Source organism: Cajanus cajan, chromosome 7 (assembly GCF_000230855.2).
Source record: "Cajanus cajan strain Asha chromosome 7, NIPB_CcT2T_4, whole genome shotgun sequence".
NCBI lineage: Eukaryota > Viridiplantae > Streptophyta > Magnoliopsida > Fabales > Fabaceae > Cajanus > Cajanus cajan.
In genome coordinates, this window is record NC_138523.1 from 29,791,076 (window position 1) to 29,805,932 (window position 14,857).

A 14,857-nucleotide genomic window follows, 5' to 3' on the forward strand; every position below is an offset into this window, starting at 1 on the left:
CAAAAATTTCAATACGGCCGTATTGCTTCTGTAGGCCGTATTGCGCCTATTCCCTATAAATATGACGTCAATTGGACGTCATTCCACACTTTCATACTCAGTTTTGACTCCCTCCTTGAGTATTCTGGGGTTTTTGAGCAGTGTTCTGCCCTAGAAATCTCTCTGGGAGTCGATCCGACGAAGTTCTGGAATTCCGAGCACTTAGCTTGGAGATTCGAACCTAGTCGAAGGGAAATCCTCCGGATTTCCATAGTCAAAAGTTTTTAGGAAGGAGCGAGCGAACTTGTAGAGCGAGGGAACGCCAAAAAGCTTCCCAGTTTTACTCAATATATAAAAGCACGCTTCAAGAGGTTTCTTCTTAAATCCTTCCTTTTACTGCTTTCTGTGTGCATATTTAAACTGTCATCATGTAGATAGTTAATTTATAATCGCTTATAATAAATAGGGGTAATTTAGTAATTTTACGCTATTATTTTAGAAATAATCTGTCATAGGGAACCCGAAAGGGGCGCTGTGGGGTGCTAACACCTTCCCCACGCGTAACCGACTCCCTTACCCGACTCTGGTTGTAATGGCCAAAGTTGATTTATAAAATCAATTGCCTTATCCCTTTTTCCAATGTTTTGAGTAAAACATTGGTGGCGACTCCACGAACCCTCCTTTTGCGAAAACCACTAATCCATGGAGGGTCCCGCTTGGGATTAATATGGATTAGTGAGACTTTTAATAAATAAATTGGATAAGATCGACAAGGTCTCAGTTTGAGAACAAGTCGTTCTAATAATCCAATACATTTTCAAAACTAAAATAATAAGCGAGTTCGACCGTCTTCGCGACCGCCGAGGCCCGTTTCGGGCCGGTGGCGACACATGGTCAAGCCTATCAGAGGAAGATCAAAAAAGGCTTTTGACAAGAAAGTCCACCCTCGAGTCTACCATGAGGGAGAGTTGGTAATGAAGAAATTGCTACCAACTCAAAAGGACAAAATCGGAAAGTATGCCCCAAATCACGGAGGACCATACGTGGAAAAACGAGTCTTCTCAGGAGGAGCATTGATCCTCACAGACATGGATGGAAAAGAACTTCGATACCCAGTCAACGCTGACGAGGTAAAGAAGTACTATGCTTGAAGACGTTGCTTGCATAAGCCCGCTAGGATGAAAACCCGAAAAAAGGCATCCTAGGCAAAAGTTAGGGCAAAACAAAAAGCCCGCCAGTACAAGGGTACTAGGCAAAACAAAGGCAAAATTATCCCCGCTAGGATACGTCCTAGGCAAAAGTTAGGGGCAAAAGAATAAGATGTAAAAGCAAAGCAAGCAACGGTCACTTGAATCGAAAACCGAAAGGCGGTTCAAGTGATTATCTTCTAGAAGCAAGCGTCTTGCAGCATCTACGCTCCTGGCTCAGGCATCTCACCCGAAGCAACTAGAGGAATGTAAAGAGCAACAATTACAGATATAATTGTTAAGCCCAATGTATATAGCCTACCCTGGCTAGCCATTCTTCAGAAATTTCCTTCGGTATATCTTTCTGTAAAAACACTTGTGAATATCAATAAAATATCTATTCATTTTCTCTTCTCTCTTGACCATGTGATTATGCCTCTAAAATTGGTATTTCATAAAAATTGTACGAAATTCCTTTAATAATCAGTCAATAAAGAAAATTGGAGGGGTTCCTATAAAATCCATAATCTCCTCCATAAAAGGCTCACAAAAATATTCCCTCACGTCGATGACAGAAATTCCTCCAAGAAAAGGAGGATAGGGAGAGCCATTCATTTTTCTAAAAACATTAAATCATCAAACTTGCATTTTTGCATCACACACACATTAGTTGCACATTCAAAGACCTTATCATGAGGCAATTGCATAAAATAGAAAAATAGAAAAATTGCTTGTGTATGACAACAAAATACAGAAAAAGCCAAAAAACGACAAAAAAGGCAAAAATATAGGAAAAGCCCAAAAACGACAAAAAAGACAAAAAATTTAGAAAATCAATCGCATCGTACAGAATAACTGAGCCTGGAGAGGCTTGCCGAAATAATACTCTCTCAGAATAACTGAGCCTGGAGAGGCTTGCCGAAATAATACTCCCACAGAATAATTGAGCCTGGAGAGGCTTGCCAAAATAATACTCGTACAGAATAATTGAGCCTGGAGAGGCTTGCCGAAACAATACTCCCACAGAATAACTGAGCCTGGAGAGGCTCGCCGAAATAATACTCAACAAATTGTACAGAATAATTGAGCCTGGAGAGGCTCGCCGAAATAATACTCCCTAGAGATATCTCAGCTTCCACTCACGGGCCAAATTCCCCAGTGAAAGCTATCAAACCAAGATCAGCAAGATTCCCCAAGGAGGGTTTGATCGTCTAAACAGAATATCCAAGTCGAAAGGACTTAAACTTCCTCAGTGGAAGGTAGCTTTCCAACTCAAGTGATGAGTGAAGCTAAGCCTGAAGAGGCTTTCTAAATAATACTCTGGGATACATAAGATCTTCAAACCCCATTCGCCTACTCAGAGGCACCCCTTCAAAAAGCAAAAAATCAAAAAACATCAATAACCATTCCCCAAACGAAATCCGGCACTCAGCCGAACACCGAACATCAAGATCATTCGCCTACTCAGAGGCACCCCTTCAAAAAGAGGAAAAATCAAAAAGATTAATAATCATTCCCCAAGCGGAATTCGACACTCGGAACATCAAGATCATTCGCCTACTCAGAGGCACTCCTTCAAAAAGCAAAAAATCAAAAACATCAATAAACCATTCCCCAAATGGAAATCGGCTCTCAGCCAAACATCAAGCGTCAAGATGATCTGCCTAACAGAAGAGACTAATCACAATCAATGACAAAATCCCCCAGCGGATAATAGCCTACACAGAGGCAACAAAATCAGAAAAACAAAAAGAGTCACCCGAATAAGGATAACCGGGATACTCCACCAACGTCGAAAGGACGTCAGCCAATCATAAGGCATCGCTCACATCAGAAAGAGCATCTATGTGTCTGCATCCCCAAGGAATCATAAATTCCCCAGTGGGCACCAACTACACAATGGAAAGTTGGGACACAAGAACCTATGAGTAACTGCACATCCCCTAGACGGATCCCTGCGTTATCCAGCCCTCAGCGGCATCAAAATAAAAAACAACCGTCGAAGCAGCATCGTGGACTGTGGAGACAAAATCATACGACAAAATCCCCTAGTGGATAACAGCCTACGCAGAGGCAATAAAACCAGAAAATCAAAAAGAGTCACCCGAATAAGGATAACCGGGATACTCCACCATCGTCGAAAGGACGTCAGCCAACCATAAGGCACCGCTCACATCAGAAAGAGCATCTTTGTGTCTGCACCCCCAAGGAATCAGAAATTCCCCAGTGGGCACCAACTACGCAATGGAAAGTTAGGACACAAGAACCTATGAGTAACTGCACATCCCCTAGACGGATCCCAGCGTTATCCAGCCCTCAGTGGCACAAAAATCAAAAACAATCGTCGAAGCAGCATCGTGGACTGTGGAGACAAAATCATCACAAATCCCTGGAGAGGGCAAACTCACGCTACCCCGAGGTTGTCAAGAACACGGAGGTATGCAACTACCACGAGGTTGTCAAGAACACGTTGGTATAGCCTGGAGAGGCGGTACTCGGCTACCCCGAGGTTGTCAAGAACACGGAGGTATGCAACTACCACGAGGTTGTCAAGAACACGTTGGTATAGCCTGGAGAGGCGGTACTCGGCTACCCCGAGGTTGTCAAGAACACGGAGGTATGCAACTACCACGAGGTTGTCAAGAACACGTTGGTATAGCCTGGAGAGGCGGGTACTCAGCTACCCCGAGGTTGTCAAGAACACGGAGGTATGCATGAGCCTGGAGAGGCGACGACTAATACTCACCCTGGAGAGGGCAAACTCAACCTGGAGAGGCTACTCAACAATTTTCCCACCTGAAGACACTACAAGTCGGAAGGATGGCCTTATTCCCCGGACAATTGGGTCAACTCCTTTACTTATCAACCGGTACACTAAAAGGCCGTTTGACTAAGTAAAGGGGGGGCAGCTGTAGACCCCTAAAATTGTCCGGGTCGGAAATAAGACTCGAAGACTCTCGAAGATCAAAGGAAAGTCAGCCAAAGGGACTCTTAGAAGACCGTGGGATGACAATCTGTAGGTTTAGAGGTCTTAGAGTAGCAAAAAATAAGAAAGTGGAGGGAATGAAGCCCAATACGGCCTCCCAAAAGTTCAGTACGGCCGTATTGAACATTTTAAACTACAATACGGCCGCACTGAACTCAATACGGCCGTATTGAAGTTTCTGAACTTCAATACGGCTGCACTGAACTCAATACGGCTGCACTGAACTTCAATACGGCTGCACTGAACTCAATACGGCCGTATTGAGGTTTTTTGAACTTCAATACGGCCGTACTGAATTCAATACGGCCGTATTGTAGTTCAAAACTTCAATACGGACCGTATTGACCCCCAGAGGCCGTATTGCGCCTCATCCCTATAAATATGACGTCAATTGGACGTCATTCTACACTTTTACACTGAGTTTTAACCCTCTTCTTGAGTATTCTGGGTTTTTTTGAGCAGTGCTCTGCCTAGAAATCACTCGGAGAGTTGATCCGACAAAGTTCTCGAGTTCTGAGCTTTTTGCTTGAGTCTCGAACTGAGTCGAAGGGAAATCCTCCGGATTTCCATAGTTAAAATTTTCTAGGAGGGAGCGAGCGGGCTTATAGAGCGAGGGAACGCCAAAAAGCTTACCAGTTTTACTTGAATATAAAAGCACGCTTCAAAGGTTTCTTCTTAAGTCCTTCCTTTTACTGCTTTCTGTGTGTATATTTAACTGTCATCATGTAGATAGTTAAGTTATAATTGTTTAGAATAAATAGGGGTAATTTAGTAATTTCGCACTATTATTTTTAGAAATAATCTGCCATAGGGAACCCGAAAGGGGCGCTATGGGGTGCTAACACCTTCCCTACGCGTAACTGACTCCCTTACCCGACTCTGGTTGTCATGGCCGAAGTCGATTTTTGAATCGATTGCCTTAAACTTCTTTTTCCAATGTTTTGAGTAAAACATTGGTGGCGACTCCACGAACCTTTCCTTTTTAAGAAAACCGCTAATCCATGGAGGGTCCCGCTTGGGATTAACATGGATTGGTGAGCCTTTTAACAAAATTGCTCGTTTGACAAGGTCTCAGTTTGAGAATAAGTCATTCTAGCAATCCATATTTTTAAACAAATAAAAGAGTCCAACCATCCTTCGCGAATGCCGAAAGCCCGTTTCGGGCCGGTGGCGACAGGACTTAGGTAAACATCTATGTCATTTACTGATTGTTTTGGGCCTGCAATCATCATACACAACATTACATATTTTCTCTTCATGCACAACCAAAGAGGCAAATTGTAAATTGAAATGAGAACAGGACATGAACTATGGTTGGTGCTTAAGTTTCCAAAAGGACTCATTCCATCTAAAGCAAGCCCAAGCCTAAGGTTTCTTTCCTCACTACCAAAATGTGGAAACAAACCATCAATTTTTTTCCACTATGGGGAATCAGCTGGATGGCAAAGTATGCCATCACAATTTCTATTGTCTGCATGCCATATAAGGTTCATTGCATCAGTTGCATTAGCAAACAATCGCTTGAACCTTGGAATAATTGGAAGATACCATAACACCTTCGCTGGAGGCCCCTTGTCAACTACATCTTCATCACTACTACGACCATCGTCCTTCACTTTGTACCGTGACAACCCATAACGAGGACATTTGTGCAATGATTCAAACTCTTTTCTATATAATATGCAATCATTAGGGAATGCATGTATTTTCTTATATTGTAGACCCATCGAACACAAAACCTTTTTTTGCCTCATAATGACGATCTGGCAACGTGTTGTCTTTTGGAAGAATTAACTTCAACAACTCAAGCAAGTTTGTGAAACTTTTATCACTCCACCCATATTTTGCCTTCAAGTTCATTAATCTCAACACTGTTGATAATTGTGTGAAGGTTGTACAATCAGGAAACAAAGGTGTCTCTGAGTCACTTTTTAAAGTATCATACACATGTGATTGTTCTTGCTGGAAAAACTCTTGTCCCACATCATGAATCATGTCTTCTATTTGATCTTCCATTTCTACATCAGCTTGCTCAGTTTGGGCCACAGTTTGAGTTTCTTTATCTTCACCATGCCATATCCATGTTGTATAGCTCATTAAAAACCCATCACAAATAATATGGTCCCGTATTTCGTCAATTACACGTCGTCTCCCATTTAAACAATTAACGCAAGGACAATAAAATTTTCCATTCAAATATGCTCGATTTTGTTGAGCAAATTCCAAAAACTGTTCAACCCCATTTTGATACTCATCAGTGATTCTTCTTGCATTTATCCAACTACGATCCATTTTTCTTCTGTGAGACAAATTTATTTACACAATTAAGTATTTATGGTCTCTCTATATAGTACAAGAGCAAACCATACACTAGTTCAATGTTATTTGAACCTATTATTTCATTTATCTAAGTAGGTAGAAGATCCAAATATAAGTCATCTTATTTCATCAACTACATAAATAAAATTCATCTCATTTCTTCAACTAGATAAATAAACATGATGGAGACCTCCCTTCCATGGTTGAAAGTGATGTGATGAAGAGAGTCACCTTTCCCATGATCTAGGTTCACCAAAGGGAAAATGATTGGGGAAGTGTTTAAGGTGGGGTTGTTTTGGACGTGAAAGTAGAGGTGAGATGGTGAGGGGTGGCGGAAGTGTATGGTGCTCAAAGGTTGGCTCACTCCAAAGGTAGATGGAGGCCACTCTAGGTTTCTCACTCTCCAATGGTGGAGATAGGAGAAGGTTAGCCAAAGGTAACCTAGTGACTAAGGAAGAGATGTTGAGGCAAATAATGCTCACTCAATATCATATAATCCAAAGTATTTACAAGGTGTGGTGCATTGGGTATTTATAGGAGGGGAGGCATCTAGGGTTGCATTTAGAGGATGCATGGCCAAAATTCACAAGGCAAATGCACTCCAAATGATATGCAAATTAACCCTAGATGCAACTTGGTGGCCAAGGATGGAATCTTTGGGTTTAGATTGGCTATATCTAGGTGCATGATAAGACCATGCAACCTTTGCCCTCCACTTGGGCCTAAGCCTTTCTAACACCAAAAATAGGTCCAAGAACACCAAAAAATTGCGTCACCCCCTAATTTAACACCCTAGCCCAAAATTAAAACCCTAATCATCTAGAGCACCCCATAATACAAGGGTAAAATGGGAAATATAAAAGAAAATAAATTCTAAGTCCTAAACACCCTAAAATACAAGGGTAAAATTGGTAAATAAAATAAACTCTATACTAATGAAGCTTAGGAGAGAACTAATACTCTATGATCATGAGGAGAGTGTCCCTTGGTGTGTGAGCTCCCTCCTCCTCTTCAACTCTCCTAGCCATGGACCTAGTGATGGGGCCCACATGTGTCCTCAAGGATGGTCCTCCATCATCCCCTCCTTCTTGAGAAGAATCTGTCCTCAGATTAGAATCTTCATCCAAATCCTCAGCTCCTAAAAATGGGGTGAGATCACATACATTAAAAGATGAGCTAATGCCATACTCAGAAGGAAGGTCTAATTTATATGCATTGTCATTTATTTTATGAAGGACTTGGAATGGTCCATCTCCCCTAGGGTTTAGTTTTGACATCCTTTGAGTGGGAAACCTATCCTTCCTCAAATGAAGCCAAACCCAATCCCCAACTTCAAAAGTTATTTTCTTTCTTCCTTTGTTGTTGTATTTGCCATATTTTTGTGTTTTCTTTTCAATTTGGCTCTTGATCTTTTCAAGATATTTCTTAATAAAATCCGCCCTAGATATTCTTTCTTTGTGAAACAAGGAAGGGTTATTAGGAAGGGGTAATAGATCAAGAGGAGTTATTGGGTTAAAGCCATAGACAACTTCAAAGGGTGAAAGATTAGTAGTCTTACGGACTACTCTATTGTATGCAAATTCTAGATGGGGGAGACAATGATCCCAAGTTTTCTTATTCCCTTTGAGGAGTACCCTTAACAAAGTGGATAGGGATCTATTTACTACTTCGGTTTGGCCATCGGTTTGAGGATGACAAGTAGTAGAATAGAGAAGCTTTGTTCCTAGTTTTTCCCATAGTACTTTCCAAAAGTGACTAAGGAACTTAGCATCCCTATCGGATACAATTATTTTGGGTAGACCATGCAAGCGGACGACTTCCCTAAAGAAAAGTTTAGCTATATAGCTAGCATCATCCACTTTGTGGCATGGTATAAAATGAGCCATTTTGCTAAAACGGTCCACTACCACAAAGATGGAGTCAAATCCCCTTTGAGTCCTTGGAAGTCCAAGCACAAAGTCCATACTAATATCTACCCAAGGGGATCTAGCTATAGGAAGGGGGGTATAGAGTCCATGAGGCATTACTCTTGATTTAGCTTTTAAACAAGTAATGCACTTGGAGCAATGCCTTTGGACATCTATTCTCATGTGTGGCCAATAAAATTTAGTCTTTAAGAAACTTAGGGTTTTGTCAACCCCAAAATGGCCCATGAGACCTCATTCATGACTCTCTTTGACCAAAAGCTTTCTAATGGATCCTTGGGGTATGCAAAGTTTGCCCATTCTAAAAAGATACCCCTCAAGAAGATAGAATCCATCAAAAGGCTTTTGGAGACATTTGGCATAAGTGGATTGGAAGTCTAAATCAAGCTCATACAATTCCTTTACATCATCAAAGCCAAGTATTTGTGTTCCTAAGGTGGAGAGCAAGGTATGCCTCATTGAAAGAGCATCAGCTACCATATTGCTCTTTCCCTTCTTATATTTGATGATGTAGGAGAATTGTTCAAGATATTCCACCCACTTTGCATGCCTTTTATTCAACTTCCCTTGCCCTCTAAGATACTTGAGTGACTCATGGTCGGTGTGTATAACAAATTCTTTAGTCACTAAGTAGTGCTCCCAAACTTGTAGAGCTCTTATGAGGGCATAGAGTTCCTTGTCATAGGTGAGATAATTCAAGGTGGCCTCATGGAGTTTTTCACTAAAGTAAGCAATGGGGTGACCTCCTTGAAGTAACACAGCACCTATGCCTAGACCGGATGCATCACATTCTAGCTCAAAGGTTTGGTCAAAATTTGGTAGAGCTAGAATGGGTGCATTGGTGAGTTTCTCTTTTAGGGTTTTGAAAGCTTTTTCTTGGGCTTCACCCTAAAGGAATGGTACATCCTTCTGAACAAGCTCATTAAGAGGGGATGCAAGTGTGGAGAAGTCTTTTACAAACCTTCTATAGAAGCTAGCTAAGCCATGAAAACTTCTAACTTCTCCAACACTTTTTGGGGTGGGCCATTCTTGGATAGCCTTTATTTTCTCAGAGTCAACTTGTACTCCCTCTTTGCCAACTATGAAGCCCAAAAAATTTACTTGTTCTTGACAAAAAGTACATTTTTCAAGGTTGGCATAGAGATGGTTGACTCTAAGAATTATTAGGACTTGCCTTAGATGTCCAAGATGTTCATCTAAGGTCTTACTATATACAAGGATGTCATTAAAGTAGACAACCACAAATTTTCCTATGCAATCCCTAAGAATATGATTCATTAGGTGCATAAAAGTACTAGGGGCATTAGTGAGGCCAAAAGGCATCACTAACCACTCATATAAACCAAATTTGGTCTTAAAAGCAGTTTTCCACTCATCACCCTCTTTGATTCGAATTTGGTGATAACCACTTTTAAGGTCAATCTTGGAAAATATGATGGCCCCATGCAATTCATCTAACATATCATCTAGCCTAGGGATTGGGTGCCTATATTTTATTGTTATGTTATTGAATTAGTGCACATCCTCCATTTGCCATCTTTCTTAGGCACCAAGAGAACGGGGACAGCTCAAGGGCTAAGGCTCTTTTGAACCCAACCCTTCTTCAACAAGTCATCAACTTGAGCTTCTATCTCTTTGGTTTCTTGAGGGTTAGTCCTATAGACGGGCCTATTAGGAAGACTAGAACCCGGTATGAGGTCTATTTGATGTTCTATTCCTCTTAAGGGTGGAAGTCCACTTGGGACTTCTTGAGGAAATAGGTCATCAAACTCCTTTAAAAGTTTTTGAACCTCATGAGGTAGAGACTCAAGCTCATGACTAGTGGCAGCAAGTGTCTCTTTAAAATAGAGAAGGTAAAAAGGTTGTTCAATCAAAAGTGTTTTTTTGATGTCATTTTTAAGGGATAGATCACTTTTGTGAACAACTTCTTTAGAGGGGACACTTGCCTCTAAACTTGGCACGCTCTCTTCCCCTTCTTTATTCTTTAGGGGAAGGTCTTTTTGTTCTTTCCTTTATTTTCTACTTTTTTTTTTCTTCTCCCTCTCTTTTGACTTTCATTTTGAGTTGGTCCTCACACACTTGAGAAGGTGATAGAGGAAACAACACAATCTTCTTGCCTAAGTGATGGAAACTTATTTTGTTGGTTAGGCCATCATGAATAGTTTTTTTGTTAAATTGCAAAGGCCTTCCAAGTAGAATATGACTAGCATCCAATGGCACTATATCACATAAAACTTCATCTTGGTATTTTCCAATGGAGATAGGTATATTCACTTGTTGATTAACTACAATACCTCCCTCCTCATTGATCCATTGTAATTTGTAAGGTTTTGGATGAGGTATAGTAGTTAAGGCTAGCTTATCCACTAATCTAGTGCTACAACAATTGCAACTAGATCCACTATCCATAATGAGAGAACAAGTGTTTTCTAAAACTTTGCACCTTGTATGAAACAAGTTCTCTCTTTGGGATTGATCTAAATCACTAGATTGGCTTCCAAGAAGCCTTCTAACCATTAACAAGTCTCCTTCACAAGGGTAGATTTCTTCCTCGGACTCTAAGATTCCTTCTTCATCACTTGAAGAAGAAGAAGTAGCTTCATCAAGGCTACTATAGTGGTCTTGGCCCTTTAAAATCATGGTTTTCTTTGTTGGGCATTGAGAGGCAATGTGCCCTCGACCAAGACACTTAAAGCACTTGATGTCACTTGTCTTAGTTTCTTTGGAAGATGTCCTTTGAGAGGTTTATTTTTCTTTTTCTTTAGGAAAATGTTTGAAAGAGGGGTCCTCCTTCTTGAAACTCATGGAGTAAGATGGAGTGGAGTCTTTTCTAAAAGTTTTCCTTTTGAGTTGGTGCTCCACTCTAGAACAAAGTTGAACAAGTTCATTCAAATTTCTATATGGTAAGAGTTCAACTTTGTCTCTTATTTCAAGGTTAAGACCACTTTGGAATCTTGAGATGGTGGTCCTCTCTTCTTCCCTTATCCCAGCCCTTATCATGAGTAACTCCATAGATTGCCTATATTCTTCCACACTAGATGACCCTTGTTTCAATCTTTGTACCTTGTCCATAAGCTCACGGTCATAGTATGGAGGAATATGCCTCCTTCTCAAGGCACTACGAAGCTCATTCCAATATTGAATTGGAGGCTCATGGTTTATTCTTCTATCTTTTTCTAAGGAGGTCCACCAATACATGGCATGCCCTTGGAAGCTAAGGGTTGCCAAAGAAACCTTTCTTTCTTCACTCACTCCATGGCAAGAAAATAATTGTTCTACTTTCATTTCCCAATCCAAATAAGTTTCAACATTGTCTTTGCCATGGAATGGGGGAAGAGTGATGTGAGGTTCCCTATTGGAAGACTCCCTATGTCTATATTGCCTTGGGAGTCTTTGATAGTAATCATCATTGTGATGACTACTATAGAAGATATCACTTGGAGGTTGGGTATGATGCCCTTCCTCCTCATGGACACTTGAATGTATCATATGCCCCTTACCTCTTGAAGATTTAGGAGAAGTGACTCTTGGTTTTGAACCACTAGCCTCTCCTCCCACAACTAGCCTATTAAGCAACCTTTTTATTTCTTCATTATTTTTTTCAAATTCCTTTTCTCTTTGTCTTAATTTTTCCTCTCTTTTTATATTTTCCTCTTCTTTTTTTCTTAGGTACTCCTTTAGTTGCCTAAGTTCATCCCTAACACTAGACCTAGTACTACATGAGTTATGACCATGGACACTAGAATGATCACTCATCTTTGATCCAAAAAGGTTTTCACAAGTTTGTTTTCAAAAAGGTTTGAAAAAGGTTTTCACAAAGAGTGAGTGATAAAAGGCTTTCACAAAAAAAAGGTTTTTCAAGCTGCAAGATAGGTAGGAAAAGGCCTAAGTGTACAAAGTGAACTATCAAAGGGAGGTGGACTACTAAGAATCACTTAATAACCAAGCCTTATCAAGTAATAATCACTAAGCCTTTTCCACTTTTCTCACAAAACAATTTGGCACAACAATAAAGTGTGTGTGTGCACGTTCCCCCTAGTAGGCAAAAGCAAACCTTCTAAACATAATTGGAGACAAAGATAAAACCCTAAACAATCGTACTACCAAAAGCTTTAAAACATGCAAAAGGAAAGCACTTAAAACATATACTAGTCGAAGTCCTAGGTGAAGGTTTTCAAATCACCTTCAACTACACGAAACTAAACCAAAATGAAGAGGTTTAAAAATGGCCAATTACAAACCAAAATAAAGAAAGAAGGCCCAAATACAAGTGGCCCAAAAGAAATCAAGCAAAAAAAATGAAAAGACAAAATTTTTAGGTCTTCAACTCCTCCACTTGGGTTCCTTCACAATGAGCAAACTTTGTTAGTCCTCTCCAAGTGTTTAACACTCCTTTTGTGTAGTGTAAATCCCTCCAAAGGCTAGGTTTGGATTCGGTTCACTCCTCTACTCAAATCCACCAAAAGTTTTCTAGTTTGCTAGATAGGTTCTTCAGCTACATTCAAAATGAAACCAACCCAAAGAGCAAGAGTCCAAGAAATAAAAATAAAAAAGCACAATTAGGAAAGGCTAAACTCAGAGAGAATTGATTGAGACAAAATAAAAGAGGCCAAAGAAAAGACAAACTAAAATTAAGACACAATTAAAAAGGAAGCACACAAAAGAGTTTTCTTAGAATGACACTAGAATGGATTAGTGTTTAGTCCACTTGCTTAAGTCTTTTATATGATTCGGTGCAGCCACTCTTAAGGTCTCAAAAGAGGTTCAATAAGGTCTTAAGTCCAACTCCCAAATGCATAGGTAAAGGTCCAAGTCCACAAGTCTAGCAACAAGTCCTTTTTGGTCAAAAAAATTTTTGTTCTTTCTTTTCTTCCTTTTCTTTTCACGTCAATTTTTTTATATTCCTTGGGTCCAATTTCTTTTCTTTAATGTTCAGCCCATTTGTTGCTTAGGTTTTGCACTTGTGGGTGGAGAAAAATTAGGTCAAATTTAGTTGAAAGAGAAGGAGACAAGTGGTGTGTTCTTAGAGGGTTTTAGGGAATCTTTTTAGTGGAATGAGTTTTGTACTATTTAGGACAAGTTGTTTTGTACCAAATTTCCAGCACACCTCTTAGATTCTTTTAGGGTTATCAATCATCAAATATAGACCATAACAAGTTGAAATGCAAGGAAAAAGTGGGCAGCAATTTAAATGCATGTGCAAGGAAGCATTTTACACATGGAAACTCAAAAAAATACAAGGAACATGCTAGGACTAAATAGCATGCATGAATGACTCCTAGATGGTATCTATATGTCACGCCCACTTTATATCATGCAACATGGTATTTTTGGTTCATGTATTCATGCAATGTGTTTGGCATACATACATGGAATTTTTTTTTGTAGACAATATAGGAAACAAGACTTGACAAAACTTAAAAGATTCAAAAATCAAAAAGCATGTTCATATGAGACTCCAACCTAAAAATAAAAAAGCATGGAAAACACCTAGCAATGGAAACCTAAAATATTCAAGGAAGGCTCATAAGGAACAAAGTATGAGCCCAAAACTATTCGGCCACACAAGAAATGACAAGAAGGAGAGAAATGACCGAATAGAAAAAAATAAGCAAGAAGACAAGGAGGACAAGATATTACCCTTGATGAACCTTGGCTCTAGATACCACTTGATGGAGACCTCCCTTCCATGGTTGAAAGTGATGTGATGAAGAGAGTCACCTTGCCCATAATCTAGGTTCACAAAGGGAAAATGATTGGGGAAGTGTTTAAGGTGGGGTTGTTTTGGACGTGAAAGTAGAGGTGAGATGGTGAGGGGTGGCGAAAGTGTATGGTGCTCAAAGGTTGGCTCACTCCAAAGGTAGATGGAGGCCACTCTAGGTTTCTCACTCTCCAATGGTGGAGATAGGAGAAGGTTAGCCAAAGGTAACCTAGTGACTAAGGAAGAGATGTTGAGGCAAATAATGCTCACTCAATATCATATAATCTAAAGTATTTACAAGGTGTGGTGCATTGGGTATTTATAGGAGGGGAGACATCTAAGGTTGCATTTGGAGGATGCATGGTCGAAATTCACAAGGAAAATGCACTCCAAATGAGATGCAAATTAACCCTAGATGCAACTTGGTGGTCAAGGATGGAATCTTTGGGTTTAGATTGGCTATATCTAGGTGCATGATAAGACCATGCAACCTTTGCCCTCCACTTGGGCCTAAGCCTTTCTAACACCAAAAATAGGTCCAAGAACACCAAAAAATTGTGTCACCCCCTAATTTAACACCCTAGCCCAAAATTAAAATCCTAATCATCTAGAGCACCCCATAATATAAGGGTAAAATGGGAAATACAAAATAAAATAAATTTTAAGTCCTAAACACCCCAAAATACAAGGGTAAAATTGGTATATAAAATAACCCCATACTAATGAAGCTTAGGAGAGAACTAATACTCTATGATCATGA

General features: G+C 40.1%; 1 protein-coding gene across 1 annotated transcript; it reads right to left on the reverse strand.

The window, feature by feature from the left end:
• Positions 1-5,573: 5,573 nt before the first annotated feature.
• On the reverse strand, positions 5,574-6,444 carry LOC145949942 (uncharacterized). Its single transcript, XM_083060851.1, has 2 exons — positions 5,876-6,444; positions 5,574-5,823 (listed from the first exon to the last, which is right to left on the reverse strand). The coding sequence occupies exons 1-2, from the start codon at positions 6,442-6,444 to the stop codon at positions 5,574-5,576; spliced, it is 819 nt and encodes a 272-aa protein (XP_082916977.1).
• Positions 6,445-14,857: the final 8,413 nt, after the last annotated feature.

Excerpts from the sequence above, each read along its gene's own strand:
- LOC145949942 (XM_083060851.1), bottom strand. The coding sequence starts at position 6,444 with ATGGATCGTAGTTGGATAAATGCAAGAAGAATCACTGATGAGTATCAA. Across the intron at positions 5,824-5,875 it reads AAAGGTTTTGTGTTCGATGG|AAAAGAGTTTGAATCATTGC; the intron begins GTCTACAATATA and ends CATATTATATAG.